Source organism: Saimiri boliviensis, chromosome 19, assembly GCF_048565385.1.
Source record: "Saimiri boliviensis isolate mSaiBol1 chromosome 19, mSaiBol1.pri, whole genome shotgun sequence".
Taxonomy (NCBI): Eukaryota; Metazoa; Chordata; class Mammalia; order Primates; family Cebidae; genus Saimiri; species Saimiri boliviensis.
In genome coordinates this window covers 31,667,733-31,685,988 of record NC_133467.1, presented here as the reverse complement: position 1 = coordinate 31,685,988, position 18,256 = coordinate 31,667,733, and the positions used below count along the sequence as shown (strand labels likewise).

General features: G+C 51.2%; 1 protein-coding gene across 1 annotated transcript in view; it reads left to right on the top strand.

Moving 5' to 3' along the window:
- LOC101035941 (sodium/potassium-transporting ATPase subunit alpha-2) overlaps positions 1-17,216 on the top strand; it is a 28,496-nt gene extending 11,280 nt beyond the window's left edge. Inside the window, exons 9-23 of the mRNA XM_003937941.4 lie at positions 823-1,021; positions 1,149-1,258; positions 1,441-1,575; positions 2,595-2,784; positions 2,914-3,089; positions 7,661-7,797; positions 8,619-8,769; positions 8,961-9,129; positions 9,363-9,517; positions 9,755-9,878; positions 10,078-10,223; positions 10,407-10,537; positions 13,132-13,233; positions 13,383-13,474; positions 15,231-17,216. Coding sequence (XP_003937990.1) covers positions 823-1,021; positions 1,149-1,258; positions 1,441-1,575; positions 2,595-2,784; positions 2,914-3,089; positions 7,661-7,797; positions 8,619-8,769; positions 8,961-9,129; positions 9,363-9,517; positions 9,755-9,878; positions 10,078-10,223; positions 10,407-10,537; positions 13,132-13,233; positions 13,383-13,474; positions 15,231-15,259 — 2,046 coding nt within the window. The 3' untranslated portion in view covers positions 15,260-17,216. The remainder of the gene's footprint in view (positions 1-822; positions 1,022-1,148; positions 1,259-1,440; positions 1,576-2,594; positions 2,785-2,913; positions 3,090-7,660; positions 7,798-8,618; positions 8,770-8,960; positions 9,130-9,362; positions 9,518-9,754; positions 9,879-10,077; positions 10,224-10,406; positions 10,538-13,131; positions 13,234-13,382; positions 13,475-15,230) is intronic.
- Positions 17,217-18,256: the final 1,040 nt, after the last annotated feature.

Sequence of the window (18,256 nt, the reverse complement as noted above, 5' to 3'; positions counted from 1 at the left end):
TGGGTCAGGCTGAGGTGCCACCAGGGGAGGGTCTCACTACTCACCTCAAAGTGATAGAGGCACAGTTGCTTTTAGCTTCTCAGTGCTTTTTCCCCTTAGAGTCACATAATAGATGCTATACTCAGAGATCACTTAATACGTGGCTCAGAGCGGGAGTTGAGAAATCTCAGGTGGGGCTATACTTGGGCACTCAATTTCTCTTCTGGAGCTTGTCACGGTTGCCTTTTCTCAGGATCTGCCAGCAGTCTGGGTCTCATTCCGGCCAAGTCTCCTGTAAAGGCTGTCTCAAAGGTCACCAGTCACTAACTAGCAAATCCAGTGACCTTTTCTCAGCGCTCCTCTCTAACCTCGCTGCTGAAACAGATACTGCTGTCCACCCTCCTAGCATTCTCTCTTTTGTCAACTGCTGTGATATGTCACTATCCTGGTTCACTTCTCCTCTCTGCTCTCCTGCACCCCCATGCTGATTCTCAGGCCTCAGCTCTCTGCTCTTCCTACGCTCAGAGCAAGAGCCAATCTCCTGTGAGTTTCCAGTGTCCCTTCTGTGTGGATGACTCGCACATCCCTATGCCCAGCTCTGCTCTGGCCCTCTCTGGAGTTCTAGTCAAATGTCTTCAACTCCCTACCCGGCATGCCATCTTGATATATACTCACGATCTCAACACATCTAACATTGAACATTCCTCATTTACAGCTAAGTCCCACCCATTCAAGTTAATAGGGTAGATCAAGGGAGAAGGAATGAAGCCATGGTCTAGGGTACAGTCATGGCCATCTCCAGCTCCAGTCTGAAGTGTTTTTATTCTTCTCTTTCTCTTCCAGGTGTGCCTGACCCTGACCGCCAAGCGCATGGCACGGAAGAACTGCCTAGTGAAGAACCTGGAGGCGGTGGAGACGCTGGGCTCCACGTCCACCATCTGCTCGGACAAGACGGGCACCCTCACCCAGAACCGCATGACCGTTGCCCACATGTGGTTTGACAATCAAATCCATGAGGCTGACACCACTGAAGATCAGTCTGGTGATTGGGTGCTCCAGAGCGGGTGGAGAGGATTAGACGACTCGGGGGACAGTGGCATGGTGGGGGTGGGGTGAGATAAAAGCTCTAAAGGGAGCCATCCTCCTGGTTCTCACTTGTTTCCTCCCAGGGGCCACTTTCGACAAACGATCCCCCACGTGGACGGCCCTGTCCCGAATTGCTGGTCTCTGCAACCGTGCCGTCTTCAAGGCAGGACAGGAGAACATCTCTGTGTCTAAGGTAGGGGGTTGGCACACACACAACAGGTGTGTTTTGGGAGTGTCTCCAAAGGCCTCTGGCTGGCCGCACCCAGCTTTCCCTCTCACACGCTGGGGCCGCCCTGGGGGCTTCAGTATCCCCTTCACCCGATCCTCCGCTCCCTTTTTCCCACACGGACGCTGAATTCTTGCCTCTTCTGGCAGCGGGACACAGCTGGTGATGCCTCCGAGTCAGCTCTGCTCAAGTGCATTGAGCTGTCCTGTGGCTCAGTAAGGAAGATGAGAGACAGAAACCCCAAGGTGGCAGAGATTCCTTTCAACTCAACCAACAAGTACCAGGTATGCCTGGACAGAGGAAAAGGGAGAGATAGAAATGGAGGTGGGGGGTGGGCAAAGCCCTGGGGAATCATCACCAGGAGGAGCCAGGGCACCTGAGGGTGGCATTCCCTCCCCCGCCACGCCCTCCAGGACAGCTCGTGTGACTGCATGTCTGATTGCAACTAACCCCAGCTCCCAAAGCTTACTCCACCCCTTACTACAATCTGTCTCTCTCTCAGCTCTCCTTCCCGTGGCTCCCCACCCTCTGGCCTAGCCTTCCAACTCTTTTTTTTTTTTTTTTTTTTTTTTTTTTGAGACGGAGTTTCGCTCTTGTTACCCAGGCTGGAGTGCAATGGCGTGATCTCGGCTCACCACAACCTCCGCCTCCTGGGTTCAGGCAATTATCCTGCCTCAGCCTCCTGAGTAGCTGGGATTACAGGCACGCGCCACCATGCCCAGCTAATTTTTTGTATTTTTAGTAGAGACATGGTTTCACCATGTTGACCAGGATGGTCTCGATCTCTTGACCTTGTGATCCACCCACCTCGGCCTCCTAAAGTGCTGGGATTACAGGCGTGAGCCACCGTGCCCAGCAACCTTCCAACTCTTATACCCCATTCAGTGAAACCATAGTTCTATAATTCCCTTATGGTGCCCCTTAGCCTTTAGGCACCTGTTGAATGCCAAGATTGCAGCCTCAGCATTCTGTATCATCTATAGAGGTAAAGTCCCCTGACTGAAGCCAGGTGGTTGTGGGGACGCTGAGGAGGGAGCTGTCCAGCCCCTAGCACAGTGCCTTCTTAAACAGACCTCAGTAAACATTTGTTGAATGAATGACTGTCCTATGGAGGTGGCTTTCAGGTTACAGGAGTTGGAACTATAAGTTCCAAACACCCCCCTGCCCAAGGAGATTCTCTTTATTGACAATCTTCGATGGGTCAGGGCTACTTTGCTAAGGCGGTTTCCTTACCAGCTGCTGCTCTATGCTGAGCTACCGACTCCAGCGCGGCCCTCCCTGTAACTGCCTGTTGCCTCTCCAGCTGTCCATCCATGAGAGAGAAGACAGCCCCCAGAGCCACGTGCTGGTGATGAAGGGGGCCCCAGAGCGCATCCTGGACCGGTGCTCCACCATCCTGGTGCAGGGCAAGGAGATCCCGCTGGACAAGGAGATGCAAGACGCCTTTCAAAACGCCTACATGGAGCTGGGGGGGCTGGGAGAGCGCGTGCTGGGTAGGAGACCAGAAACGAGAGGCCCAGAAGGGGATTCCCAAGTCTCTGTGGCATCCCTAGGGTGAAGGACTGTGGGGGCGTCTAGGAAGCCATCTGTGGCTCTCACTGCTCCCTTCTGCCCCCTTTCAGGGTTCTGTCAACTGAATCTGCCTTCTGGTAAGTTTCCTCGGGGCTTCAAATTCGACACGGATGAGCTGAACTTTCCCACGGAGAAGCTCTGCTTTGTGGGGCTCATGTCTATGATCGACCCTCCCCGGGCTGCTGTGCCAGACGCTGTGGGCAAGTGCCGAAGTGCAGGCATCAAGGTACTGGCCTCCCTTCCTCCCCACCATCCTAGCCTCCCTCATGCCAGAGGTCGAGGGGCTGCAGTGGCTGCTGCCCTGAAGAGACCTAGGCCACAGTGGCCTCCTTCCCACTGACTCAGAGAAGCTGTCCATGTGCAAGGACAGGCCCATCCCTGCCTGGAGCACTCATCCCTGTTGCTCAGAGAGGCCAGTGCCCCAGGCCCCTCTTCTGCCTCCTTGGCACATCTCATTGTCCCGTCTACATGTGCACCCTTCCATTCTGATTTGAAGCACGATCAAATCAGAATGGGGGTTGAGACTGGAACGCTGGGGCAGAGCCAGTTGGAAGGACTTGGCTTAAATGCCAGAATCAGGTTTTATCCTGCAGGCCACAGAGAGCCAGCAGTGTCATGGGGCAGGTCCAGCTTCTAGGAGACTACCTGGTTGAGGAGGGACTGGATTTGGGGAAGAACTGCAGTCAGGGAGAGACAGATGAAGAGGCCATTGCCACAGTTCAGGCAAGAAATGATGACCTGAACTAGGGCAGCAACGAAGGGAGCAGAGGGGAATAGCCATGTTTGAGAAATGTTTGAGAACCTGGTGACCGAACTGGATATGGAAGGTGAGGAAGATACAGGAGAGAAAGGGACAGGATGAATAGAGAGGACAGCATCTAAGGTCGGGAGAGGAGCAGGCTTGGTGGGGTGGCAGGAACAGAGAAAAGGATCTGGCACTCCTATCTTGGAGACCTGGCTGTCCTACCCTTCCCAACGACTGCCCATTCTCTCTACCGATTTAGGGTGGGATTCCCAGGCTCTTGTCTGCTCCCACTGGCTCAGCCCGTAACCCCACAGAATGCCTCCCACTCCAGGCTCTCTTGTTCAACTACAATTGCGTCTCACTGACCACTCTCTCCTCTGTGCTATGCTTGTTCTTCATTCAACAAATATTTCTTGTTTACTGTGTACCAGACACTGTGCACAGGTGTTTGCACAGTGTCTGATACATAGTAAATGATCTCTGTCACATGACACAAGCAAATGGGACAATGAGCTAGCCAGAGAGGGCACATATAAATCAAGCACTATTCTAAGCACTAAACCTGTGTGATTTCATTTAATCTACACAGCAACCCTGTGAATAGCACTAGCATTTTTCCTTTTTTATAGCCAGGGAAACTGAGGCACAAAGTAAGATGCCAAGGCCACACAGCTAGTATAAGTCATAGAGCCAGGACTTGAACCAAGACCGTCTGCTATTCTTAACTTTCACACCGGGAGACTTGGTGCTATGTATGTATGTGATTTCTGAACCCCATAACTACCATGTCTCCAAGGTAGGAATCATTATCCCTGTTAAAAGTGAAACAAGGCTGGGCATGGTGGCTCATGCCTGTAATCCCAGCACTTTAGGAGGCCAAGGCAGGTGGATCACCTGAGGTCAGGAGTTTGAGACCAGCCAACATGGTGAAACCCTGTCTCTACTAAAAAAAAAAAAAAAAAAAAAAAAAAATACAAAAATTAGCCACACATGGTGGCAGATACCTGTAATCCCAGCTACTTGGGAGGCCGAGGCAGGAGAATCAGTTGAACCCAGGAGGGAGAGGTTGCAGTGAGCCGAGATTAAGCACTGCACTCCAGCCTGGGCGACAGGAGTGAGACTGCATCACAAAAAAAAAAGAAAAAAATGTAAAACAAATGGAAACCGTGAGTGGGTAAGTCATTTTCCCAAAATAAAACTGCCAGTAAGCGATGGACTAGAACTATGAAGCGTGGTCTGCTTGACCGGAAAGCCCAAGCTCCTGCTGCTTGGCCAGGTGCCTCTCTCTGTGATCAGAACCATCACGGAGGCCAGAGCAGAGGACCTCTGTGGGAAGTCAGCACGGTGAGCTATTAACCCTGCCTCAGAGAATTGGACACCGTTTGACCAACGGGACGATATTTGAGCTGGGCTTTGGAGATCAAAGAGTATTCTGCAAGGCAGCGAGGGAGAGGAAGGCAGGTCAAGATCAGGGAACAGTGCGTACCCTGGCGTGGTTAGACTGTACGGGCCGTGCGTAGGGGTTGGCAGGGGTGTGGTGGCAAGGAGCACTGGGGATTGACACTGGAACGCTGGGGCAGAGCCAGTTGGAAGGACTTGGCTTAAATGCCAGACTCGGGCTTCATCCTGCAGGCCACAGAGAGCCAGCAGTGTCATGGGGCAGGTCAAGTTTTAGGAGACTACCCGGTTGAGGAGGGACTGGATTTGGGGAAGAACTGCAGTCAGGGAGAGACAGATGAAGAGGCCATTGCCACAGTTCAGGCAAGAAATGATGACCTGAACTAGGGAAGCAATGAATGGAGCGGAGGGGAATAGCCATGTTTGAGAAATGTTCGAGAACTTGGTGACCAAACTGGATATGGAAAGTGAGGAAGATACAGGAGAGAAGGGGACAGGATGAGTAGAGAGGACAGCATCTAAGGTCGGGAGAGGAGCAGGCTTGGTGGGGTGGCGGGAACAGAGAAAAGGAGTTCGATGTTGACCTTAAGCTTGAAGAGTCTATAAGACACCCTGGGAGATGCAGATGTTCCAGCGAACATTGGAGTAGGGTTTAGTACTCATGAAAGACGATCAGGACTGGAGATTTGAGTCTCATTACCACAAGGGTGCAAACTAAAGGCTGATAGTATATTGTACTGTATTGCCCAGGAAGAGCAGACAGGTCAAGTAAAGGGAGGAGAATGATACCCTGTGCCACACCAACATTTAGGGGCAGGAGGAAGCAGTGAAGAGGGGAGATGGTGTAGGACCCAGTGCCGCTTAACCTTCATGACCGCCTGGAAAGGCAGGAGTCACCCCCGCATTGTGCTGAGACCTCAGTGGTTGGCTTGCCTAAGGTGCTATAGCTGGAGAAGGTCAGTGTTTGAACTGGAGCCTTTCATTCAACTCCGAAGCCGCTGCCCCTTCCATCCTACCAGGCTGCCGCTTGAGAGGCTGGAAACGAGAACACAGAGGAGTGGAAGGAAGCCAGGAAGGGGGCAGTGTGTGGAAGCCAGGGAAGGGCACGGTGTCAAGGAGAGGAGGTCAATAGTGCCAAATGCCTCAGAGGGGTCAAGTATGATGAGGACTGCAAAGACACCTCCATGTTTCAATTCAGAGGCCCACGCGGCCTTTGGGGGCAGTTTCAGTGAAGTGGTGGGAGTGGAAGAGAAGGCAGGGGATGATAGAGGCTTCCTTTTCGGTATCGGCGGGACTTGCCCCACAAACCCACACATGCAAATGCCCAACTCTGCACACCTCATGCTTATAGGAGCCTCTTAACCCAGCCACCCTTCCCACCTCAACTCCATCCACTCTGCCACAACAGCCATGAACATCATGGTGGAGGCGGGGCCCCCGTGCCTTACACCAGGGAGGATGGCAGAGGCCGACGCACAGGGTGGTGGAGGCTGGGGCGTGGTCTCCATCTTATTCCTGTTCTGTCCATTACATTGCTGCAGTGATCCGTATCTGACTCTAAGAACCTCGGGTCCTGTCTCCAGGCCCCTGTGCCTTCGAGCAGATCGTAGGCCCTCTCTAAGCCTTGGTTTCCTCTTGTGTAAAATAAAGGAGTTGTTAAAGGCGCCTTCCAGCTGACTGCCTTGGATCCCATGAAATCCAAACTCCTAAAATCATCTCCTAAATAATCCTCAAGATTTGAGGCTTCTCCTCCAGGGCATCCTCATTAACCTGCTACTCTGTCACGGATACTTTCCTGCCTTTAAGCAAACATCTCTCTCTAAGCCTCTGAACATAAACATGTTGCCATTATCTCTCCTCCTCACCTCACCCAAATACACACACACACACACACACACACACATACACACACATCCATACACACATGCATACACGCACACCCCCCACACATACACACAATCCCCACTACACACACACATCCCACACACACATACACCCAATCCCCACCCCCACACACACATCACACACACACACAATCCCCACCCCCACATATCCCACACACACATATACACAGTCCCCACCCCTACACATCCCACACACACATACACCCAATCCCCACCCCCACACACACATCACACACACACACACACAAACCCCACCCCTCACACACACATTACACACACACACAATCCCCACCCCCACATATCCCACACACACATACACACAATCCCCACTCCACACATACCCATCACACACACACATACGCACAATCCCCATCTCCCAACACACGCATCCCCCACAGACATGCAACAATCCCCACCCCCACACACATCACACACACATACACACAATCCCCACTCCACACACACATCACACACACATATACACAATCCCCACCCCACACACACACATCACACACACATACACACAATCCCCACCCCCCCACACATATCACACACACACACACATACATACACACCCCCTCCCACCACACACACACACACACACACACACACACACACACACGCCATTATTTCCACTGGGATCTGCCAGCCCCAGACATCTCGTTATCTAGCTTTATCGTTCCTTGGGAGAGGAATAGGAGGGGGACAAGCCCTTAACACTGCTTTCCTTTTGTCTCTCCTTCCCACTAGGTGATCATGGTAACTGGGGATCACCCTATCACAGCCAAGGCCATTGCCAAAGGCGTGGGCATCATATCAGAGGGGAATGAGACTGTGGAGGACATTGCAGCCCGGCTCAACATTCCCGTGAGTCAAGTCAACCCCAGGTGAGGCCTCTGCAGGAAGCCCCTGCCCCCACGATCAGCACGTCCTCTTGCCCAGGAGGCTCGGGTGTCCCCTGGGGGTGCTGGACAGCACTCCTGGGACCTTTATGGGCCTTACCTCTGACACTACTGTGAGTGGATCCTCAGCCCTGAGCGCGTGTCCAGGCTGTGCCACTGACTACCTGTGTAACCTTGAAGATGTCACGTTCCCGTCCTGAGCCTCCATTTTCTCACCACAAAACTAGGGTGCTATCTCCGTTGCTGTGGGAGTGGGATGTGTGTAAAAAACTAGTACACCAGCACTTTGGGAGGCAGAGGTGGGTAGATCACGAGGTCGAGAGATCGAGACCAACCTGTTCAACATGGTGAAACCCCTTCTCTACTAAAAATACAAAAAATTAGCTGGGCATGGTGGCGCGTGCCTGTAATCCCAGCTACTCAGGAGGCTGAGGCAGGAGAATTGCCTGAACCCAGGAGGTGGAGGTTGCGGTGAGCCGAGATCGCGCCATTGCACTCCAGCCTGGGTAACAAGAGCGAAACTCCGTCTCAAAAAAAACAAAAAACAAAAAAACAAAACAAAACAAAAAAACTAGTACAGGGCCTAGCAAACTGCATTTACGACTATGATGATCTCATGGTGAAGATTTACAGTCACATCCTCAGAGAGATATGGGGAAAGTGAGTCTTAAGGACAGGACAACTGAAGCAACAGGGAACTGGGCTCAGCAGGGAGACTGCAGGCCTCGGTGGTGAGGAGAGGTGGGGGCAGCCGGGGCTGGTGCGGGTGCAGGGGGTCAGCCGTCTCTGCCCCTCCCACCCTCCAGGGAAGCCAAGGCGTGTGTGGTGCACGGCTCTGACCTGAAGGACATGACGTCGGAGCAGCTCGATGAGATCCTCAAGAACCACACGGAGATTGTCTTTGCTCGAACATCTCCCCAGCAGAAGCTCATTATTGTGGAGGGATGTCAGAGGCAGGTGAGCGCAGCCGTGGCTATCAGTGGCTGTCAGAGGCAGGTGAGCAGCCGTGGATGTCAGAGGCAGGTGAGCACAGCCATGGCAGGCAGACGGCAGGCAGGGACTGGGGAGGCAGGGACAGTGGAATGAGGCAAGAGGGGCCAGGCTTGGGCAGGGGCTTTGTCCTCAAGTGCTGGCTGTCTTCCCTCCAGGGAGCCATTGTGGCCGTGACGGGTGATGGCGTGAATGACTCCCCTGCGCTGAAGAAGGCTGACATTGGCATTGCCATGGGCATCTCTGGCTCTGATGTCTCTAAGCAGGCAGCCGACATGATCCTGCTGGACGACAACTTTGCCTCCATCGTCACGGGGGTGGAGGAGGGTGAGGAGCTTCGTGGTCTGGGACGCTCACAGGATATTGAAGCCAGCACCTCTGATTCCAGTCCCTTTACCCTAGTTGAAGAATCATCCCAGGACTCTAGGCAGCCCAGCCCGCTTTAGCTTCCCTTGAACGCAAAATCTTTCTTTCTCAGGACCACAGGCAGCCATGCCTCAGGGGCTGGGGGTGGGAAAGGTCCCTCTGACCTCCCTGATGCCCTCAGAACCTCCCCACAGGCCGCCTGATCTTTGACAACCTGAAGAAATCCATCGCCTACACCCTAACCAGCAACATCCCCGAGATCACCCCCTTCCTGCTCTTCATCATTGCCAACATTCCCCTACCTCTGGGTACCGTGACCATCCTCTGCATTGACCTGGGCACAGATATGGTGAGTGCAGGAAGTGGAGAGGGGAGAAGCAAGGCAACCGTGAGGGCACAGTGGTGGGAAGGAGAGGTGCACTGGGGCAGCTCCCCCGCTGTGGGGGTCACAGGAGACAGGCCCGGGCCTGGAAGACAATGGGGTCTGAATACAGGCTTTTTTAACTGTGTCAAAGATCTTCACTGCTGAGCATCCATTGCACGTCCCTTCAAATGCTCTCCCTGCCCCACTTCCCACCCCACACAGGTCCCTGCCATCTCCTTGGCCTATGAGGCAGCTGAGAGTGACATCATGAAGCGGCAGCCGCGAAACTCCCAGACAGACAAGCTGGTGAATGAGAGGCTCATCAGCATGGCATATGGACAGATCGGTGCGCCAAGCCCTGGGGCTCGGGAGGGAACCCCCAAAATGTTCTTTTCCCAGCTTTCAGAGGAATGAGCCCCAAGCAAAATTCCGGGACAGGGGCCGGCTCCCCAAAGGTCAGGGACCTCCATCTCTGGCCCTGAGGGGCTGCCCTGCTTCTGCTTCCTGCTGTGACCCAGGCCCTGCCTCTGGCCCTCTACCCACAGGGATGATTCAGGCACTGGGTGGCTTCTTCACCTACTTTGTGATCCTGGCAGAGAACGGTTTCCTGCCATCACGGCTGCTGGGAATCCGTCTCGACTGGGATGACCGGACCATGAACGACCTGGAGGACAGTTATGGACAGGAGTGGGTGAGTGGAGCTGCGGAGCTGCAGTGCACATGTGTGAAGGTGGAGGGAGCTGAACGCCTGGCAAGAGTGGCCAGTGGTGGCCAACTGAGACTGGGGCTAGGGATGCATCAGGAGAAACCATGCTGTGTTCTGGTCCTACCTATTCCTCCGACACTCTCATCTGTCTCTGCTCTCTCCCTCCAGACCTATGAGCAGCGGAAGGTGGTGGAGTTCACTTGCCACACGGCATTCTTTGCCAGCATCGTGGTGGTGCAGTGGGCTGACCTTATCATCTGCAAGACCCGTCGCAACTCAGTCTTCCAGCAGGGCATGAAGTGAGTGCCCGCCCCGATGGCACCCCCCCACCCCCCAGGGTCTGGGCACACTCACCGATCCACACAGGCCAGGCTTCCGACTCAGCCCTGGCCCAGAACTGTAAGGGGGGGCATCAGATTTTAACCTTCCATCTGTATATACATAAATAGGTTTCACATAGAAGAGAGGAGAGGAATGAATGCTATGACTATTTCCTATGAGTTCTAATTTTGCTCCTAAAACGCATTTTGCTATCATCTTCCTCCAACTTCCCTCTCTTCCTTCCCCCATCTCCTACTTGAGTGCCACTGCCCACACCCTTTGCCCATCCCTAAATCCAGTGTCTTCTGTGCCCAGCCCTCCCCTGGCCTTCAGCAGGCAGCCTAGTTTATAGCCCCTGCACTGTGGTGCTGGAGGGTGCTGCTGACGGTCAGGCTCAGTGCCTTCTCACGGCGTGCTAAGTGCCTAACACATTCCTTATCCTCACGATAGCTCTAGGAGGTGGGTATTATTGTTTACGTTTCATGGATAAGAGGCCCCAAACAGGTTAAATGATGTGCCCAAGGTCACGAAGATGGTAAGGGTCCACCACATCTGTCTCTGAAGCCCAGCTTCCAAACCGACTGGCACTGTTTGGAACTCAGTAATGACTGTGATTCTAGCCTGGGTGGCGGCTGAGTGCCGAAGGTATCCTGCTGGTTCCTTTTATTTTCTCCTACCGTAAATAATGGCCACAATTCCTCAAATGAGCTTGTCATAGTTTCTTAGTTTGGGGCTGGGGAGGGTGGGGAGAAGATGCCAAAGTGAAGTTAACAGCACTTAAGATCCACGGGAGAAAAAAGTGAAAAGTCTGTTAGATAAATAGAGGTAATATGAAGGAAGGACGTGACAGTAAAGCTAAAAATACTAATGGAAAAAATGCAATTTGAAGAGAACAAGGAGCAGAGAGTCTAAGAAACTGGGTATAGTTCTGGGGCTTCAGACTTACTGTGCACTGCATGCGTGACACACAAAGGTGGGAACGTGGCTAGACTGGCGACATCCAGCCCATCTTAGCGGCAAATAGGAAAGATGGAAATGAAAGTCGAGCTGGGTACAGGGGAAGAGTACTAACAGCACCACAGGCCTCACCTTAGGTCCCTGGGCCATTGAGGATCCTCAGAGATGCTATTTGCCTTATTTTGAAAAGCTCTATGGAAGCAAAGCACCCACCTATGAGAGGGCAACCAGGCTTACTCTGAGTCATTCTCAGGCAAAAGCCAAGAACACATATCATGAAGTAGTGATCGAATGCTGATCCACAGATCAGTTTGGAAGCCATGGATATTTCTACGTAATTTTACATGGGGAAATGTATTCATTACCTATTCCCAAACATAGCTTGAGAGACAAAAATAAAAAACCATTAAATGTGGCCTTTACAGAAGAAAATAAGGGGATCCTTAGTGAGGGAAAATTTGGAAATCACTGGCTTAAACCAAGTGTTTATAAAGAGGTACCTTGTATAAGAATACAGAAGATGGAGTAGGCCAGGTTACAGTGGCTCACGCCTGTAATCCCAGCACTTTGGGAGGGCGAGGCAGGAGAATCACTTGAGCCTAAGAGTTTAGTACCAGCCTGAGCACATGGTGAAACTCTATCTCTACAAACACACACACACACACACACACACACACACAAATTAGCAGGGCGTGGTGGCACACACCTGTAATTCCAGCTACTGGAGAGAGTGAGGCAAGGGTATCACTTGAGCACAGGAGGTGGAGGTTACAGTGACCTGTAATTGTCCAGCCTGGGTGACAGAGTGAGATTCTGTCTCAAAAAAAAAAAAAAAAAAAGTGGAGTAATAATATGACTGAACATTTTCCATGTTTCAGAGCTTTTCACATATTATCTCCCATAATTTTCCCAGCAACCCTTTGATAAAACAGGTAAAATCTCCATTTTATAGAGAAGGATCATGAGGCTCAGAGAAATCCAATATTCCCTGCAATCCAAAGCTAGTCAGTGGCAGCATGGGAAGAGACTCCACCTGTCTGACTGCAGAGACTGCCCTCACAACCTCCTCATCCTATCCTGCTTTTCAATTCTGACATAGTGAACAGAGATTAACCACTTATGTATTGAGCATCCCCTTTACATTCCCTGAATTAAATAGCTACGATGAAACCACCACCAGGAACTGTGGGGGATGCTGAGACGGTGGAAGACATACATGGGGCACTGAAGGAGCTTTCCAGCATCTTGCTGGGGAGACAACACTTTCACAGGCCCTGTGCCTGGAACGATAACAAGACCATGAGTAGCTTGAGACAGGCCCCATAGTGACCACTGTGTCTCCAATACAGAACATGTCACCCAACACCTAGAAACAATTAATGAATGAATGAATGTATGTGCAATAGACAACATTCAAAGGTAAACTCAGTAAGCAGAAAAAGAAAATAACATCTTCCTTTGGTTACATAAGGCATGAGAAGAGGATGTTGGAAGAAGACATGGGACTATGTCATTTATAATTCTCTCTCCTCTTTCCCTTCCACCCACGAGTATCCCAGGATCCTTCCCTCCTTGATTCCCTTTCACCTGCTACCCTCCTTTCTTTGCCTTTCAGGAACAAGATCCTGATTTTTGGGCTCCTGGAGGAGACGGCATTGGCTGCCTTTCTCTCTTACTGCCCGGGTATGGGTGTGGCCCTCCGCATGTACCCACTCAAGTGAGTGTCCCTTTTGGGTGGCCTGAGTAGTCGTACGGAGACTTGAGCTCCCTCCAGGATCCAAGTTCCCATCAGTTTGAATGCTCCTTTATGTGATGGCTGCCAAGCCGACCTCTGGTGATCCTGACACACTCCTCCATTGCTTTCAGGGTCACCTGGTGGTTCTGTGCCTTCCCCTACAGCCTCCTCATCTTCATCTATGATGAGGTCCGAAAGCTCATCCTGCGGCGATATCCTGGTGGTAAGCCCCTCCACCTCCCCCCAGCAAAGTGCAAGCCCGTCACCAGCTCCTCCCTCCAGGATGCCATACACAGACCCCACCTCCACTGTGGATTCCTGCTCCTGTTCCTCAACACCCTCAGATCCTGGGGTCCCAGGTCCCAGGTGCCCTGACTCTCTTGAACCTGTTGTCTCTGCCCTCTTCCCGTCAGATTCTAAGTCCTTCCTAACTCACAAGTGGTCTCCGAGGCCTCTACCTTCCACCTGAAACCACAGAACATCAGAATGAGAAGGGCCTTTCCAGGTCACCAAGTCCCACCTCCATATTTTATAGAGAGAGGAGGTGCAGGGTCATAAAGCAAAGAACAGCAGGACTGGCATTAGAACCCGGGCCTCCTGATGTCCACACATCATCCGACAAGTTACTGGTTTTCCTACAAGCATTTTTTATCAATTAGTAGAGGTTAAAAATCGTTGGCTTGCCAGGCATGGTGGCTCAAGCCTGTAATCAAAGCACTTTGGGAGACCAAGGTGGGCAGATGACAAGGTCAGGCATTCGAGACCAGCCTGACCAACATGGTGAAACTCCCATCTCTACTAAAAATACAAAAATTGGCTGGGCGCGGTGGCTCAAGCCTGTAATCCCAGCACTTTGGGAGGCTGAGGCGGGTGGATCACGAAGTCGAGAGATCGAGACCATCCTGGTCAACATGGTGAAACCCTGTCTCTACTAAAAATACAAAAAATTAGCTGGGCATGGTGGCGCGTGCCTATAATCCCAGCTACTCAGGAGGCTGAGGCAGGAGAATTGCCTGAACCCAGGAGGCGGAGGTTGCAGTGAGCTGAGATAGGGCCACTGTACTCCAGCCTGAGCGACAGAGAGAGACTCTGTCTCAAAAAAAAAAAAAAAAAAAAAAAAAAAAAAAAAAAAAAAAAAAAAAAATTTGATGGCTTACAAACCAAATACTGTCCAGGAATACTGTTTGGTTTGACCCAACCCATATTTTGTGTGTGGGGAGAGAGGGTGCTAATTGGTTCAATATCAAAAACTTGGAGTCTTTCACATGAAATCTGAATTCAATTTCTTTTGAAGAAACAGAAGAGCTGCTAACTCCATGTCTACATTGCTGCACAGCAATAATGGACACCTGCTCCCTTGGACTCTCATTTGTTACCTAAAGAGGCTCTGTGGGCATTTGCATTTTCACCCATGACCGACTCTGCCCCAGCCCCCACTGTGCTAAATACAAGTCTCCCCTAAATGCAGGCTCATCCTCCCTTCCTTTAACCTATAGCCCCAGCTCACTGGACCTCCTTCTCCAATCTTTCACCTTCCCTCTCTTTTTTTTCTGAGATGGAGTCTCACTCTGCTGCCCAGGCTGGAGTACAGTGGTGCGATCTCGGTTCACTGCAACCTCTATCTCCTGAGTTCAAGCGATTCTCCTGCCTCAGCATCCCAAGTAGCTGGGTCTACAGGTGCATGCCACCACACCCAGCTAATTTTTTGTATTTTTAGTAGAGATGGTGTTTCACCATGTTAGCCAGGAGTCTTGATCTCCTGACCTCATGATCCTCCCGCCTTGGCCTCCCAAAGTGCTGGGATTAACGGCATGAGCTACCTCACCCGGCCTCCTCTCACCTTCCTAAGCCACTTCCCTCAGTGCCCTTCACCAGGCTTATCCTTCCACCTGGCCTCAGCCACCCAAGCCCCTGGGAGATTAATCTCTTGCCTCCTTGTAAGCTCACTCTGCAATCTCCACTCCCAATCTCTCTAACAGGCTGGGTGGAGAAGGAGACATACTACTGAGCCCATTGGAAGAAGAACCAGGCACAGAAAGATGGGGAGCTCTGGAGGTGTTGTGGGGATGGTGATGGAGAGGGATGGAAATATAATGGGTGGCATTGGGTGGCAAGATTTGGGGAGAGGTAATGAGGCAACTCAGCAGGCTAAGTTGCAGGGTAAATAAATTGGGGTGATTACCCCATGGACCTAACTGTGAACAATCAGATTAGACACTACATGTTTGAGTCCTCCCACCAGATCCTTTTCCACCCCACTCTACTATGTTGTCTATTTTTTCTGAGGAATTAAGGGTTATCCCACCCTCCCCACTCCCATCCCTTTAACCCCGCCTCCTACTGTAATAGATCCCCAACCCAAGGCAGGAACCTGTCTAAACGAGAAGAAAGCCGTCTCAGCTCACCCCAGCCTCACTCCACTTCCCAATTCCATCCCTGCTAGCTGCTTGCAGGACTCTATCCCTGGCTTCCCCTTCCGACCTTGCAATCACAGAAGGTTCTTTGGGTGAGTGCAAGAGCCTGAGGCTGGAAAAGGCTGGCTTGTCTCCCAAGCTAGGCTGGTAAGGGACCTGCAGAGAGAGCTGCGCAGACAGGTGGGAGGTGGGGGCAGGGCTGGCTGGAGGAGGGAAACAACAAAGGAACCAAGCTACTGCCAATGACAGGACATTTGACGTGTCTTGAGTCTCCAGATAGATGCTGTGGGCTCCATCTCTGTGTCCTGCCTTTTTAGAATCCCCCACCAGCAGATCACACTCAGATCTCATGAGAGTAGCAGCAGACGCAGGACCAGAAGGCAATCGGGAGCTTCTGGAAATGCCACACCTGTGTGCCACAGAGTTCCCCACTGACCCTTGGTTGGGGGTCCTCTTGGTCTACAAGGCATGCACTTAATAACACCTCACCTTCTGTAATACTAAGTCCTCAGAGCTCTGTGCTGTTCTGAGAGGGACGGCCACAAGTTCTCTCCCAACCCCTTCCGTTCCCTTTCTCTTCATGCCCATCCCCATGAACCTGCATCACTCCCTGGCACTACCAAGCCAACCCTGGACAAGGAGTTCCCTGGCCATTGGCTGGAATCAGGGCGGAGAAGTTCCCGGAATCTTCCTGTCCTCCAGGGACATGGATGCTTCCAGGGACAAGCTTAGGTCATGAACATGCTCAGAAACTTTGGACAAGAGGCAAAATACTAAGAGATTTGCTTTTGACTTCTTAGGTGGCAGGGCTGCCCCCGCCCCCCAGGCAAACGCCCTTCACACCATCATTGTGCCTTCTTTCCCTGGCTGGAGAGTTGGTTTCAGGTTCCTACAGGAGACACCTTCCTTTCCCTTACTCTCTATGTAAGATTTTTGCTCTGCAGGCAGCTCTGACCATTCTCTAAGCTTGGCTTAGAAGGCACTGGGAATGTCCTGTAGCGAGAGACCTAGATAAGCCATGCAAGGGAGAGAGACATCTGAGGAAAATGGAAGACCTAAGGCAGACAGGAAGGAAGCACAAAAGACAAGCTCTGGGTCAGACCCATAAACCACCTCCCAAAGGCCGTCATTTCATTGCACTGGAATTTTGCTTTATCAGAAGCACCTGGAAGTAAGGGATTCATTGCCTTGGGCTTGGGAATCTAAGTGGGAGACCATATTAACTGGGGTTCGATTAATTGGAGATTACTAACTGTGGACAAAAGTTTATCTTTGCACATGCAATAAAAATGGCATTTGTTTAGTAAATTCAGAGCATAAACAATATTGCTAAAGGTGGCATATTTAGTCTACCAAAAACAATACTTTTCAGGCACTTTAGAAATATCTTTTTAGAAGCAGCGAGTGCATGGGCTAATTATCATCCATCTTTATGTATTTGTTAAAGAAACATTTACCGGATCTTTATGGGTGATCTTTTGTAAGAGGTTAGTTTGAGGTACTACATCTGTACTTGAAAATAATAAAGTTGCATTTCTTTACGAAAAAAAACTCATCCATAATTCAGATTTCTATACTTTATACTTGCCTCCCTCCTAAATCGTGTTACTGAAATGTGGCAGAACCTGGCTTGTAGGAGACGCCACAAAGAGATAGAGCAAGTGTCAGGGACGGGAAGGAAACGGCCTGGGAGCAGATGACAGCCATGGAGAAAGCTAGAGGGGAAGAAGTGAGGTTGCAAAATATACAAGAAACTATAGTAGGAGCTCCCTTCCTCTGATCCCACCCTAAGAGCCACAAGGGTTTGTCCAGGACAGGGAAGGGCCTGTGAGTCTGTGAGGACCCAGATCCTCAGGGGCACTTCTGCTTTTTTCTGTTCCAGACCAAAATCAGGCCACTCTTGATCTGATGGGATGGGAGAAGGAGATAATGGGCTGAGGACCCAAGAGTCAGCATCAATTGAAAGTCTGTTCTGCATGCAGAGCCCTGTCCTGGGTGCTGTCTTTAAGGGACGGGGGAAAGTAGATGCAATCCTTGAAATTCACCTGAGTAGTAGATATTGGAAACCGTCATGGACAGAATGTAATGGGCAGTAGCAGGGGCACTTGTATGCTGGGGATGGAGGGGTGGATGGGTGGGTGTGCATTGCTCACGGGGGGCCTGGGAATGGGAGGGAGAAAGACACCAACTCTTACCATCTATGCCAGGACCTCAGAATAATGGTCCGAAGTCAATTCTTGCCCAAGCCGTATTTTGGCCTCTTTATTATGACTCTCACAGTGTCATTAATGACAGTTAAAGTTAGAAGTGATTATAGGAGCATTAACCGCAGCTTATTTGAGCCGTAACTAGGCCAAAGGTTTATTTGTACAGTCCCCTTTCATCCCACCGCAGGGCCTTTATTCTTAATGGCCCCTCTGCCAGGAACAGTTTTCCCCAGTTATTTACATGCCAGGCTTTGTCGCTTCATTCAGATTGCTCCTTAAACATTACATCCTCAGAAAGACCCTTGCGGAGGATCTCAAATAAAGTAACATTCCTGGTACCTCTTTCTCTGTTCTCTTTGTTTTTATTCATAAATACTTATTACT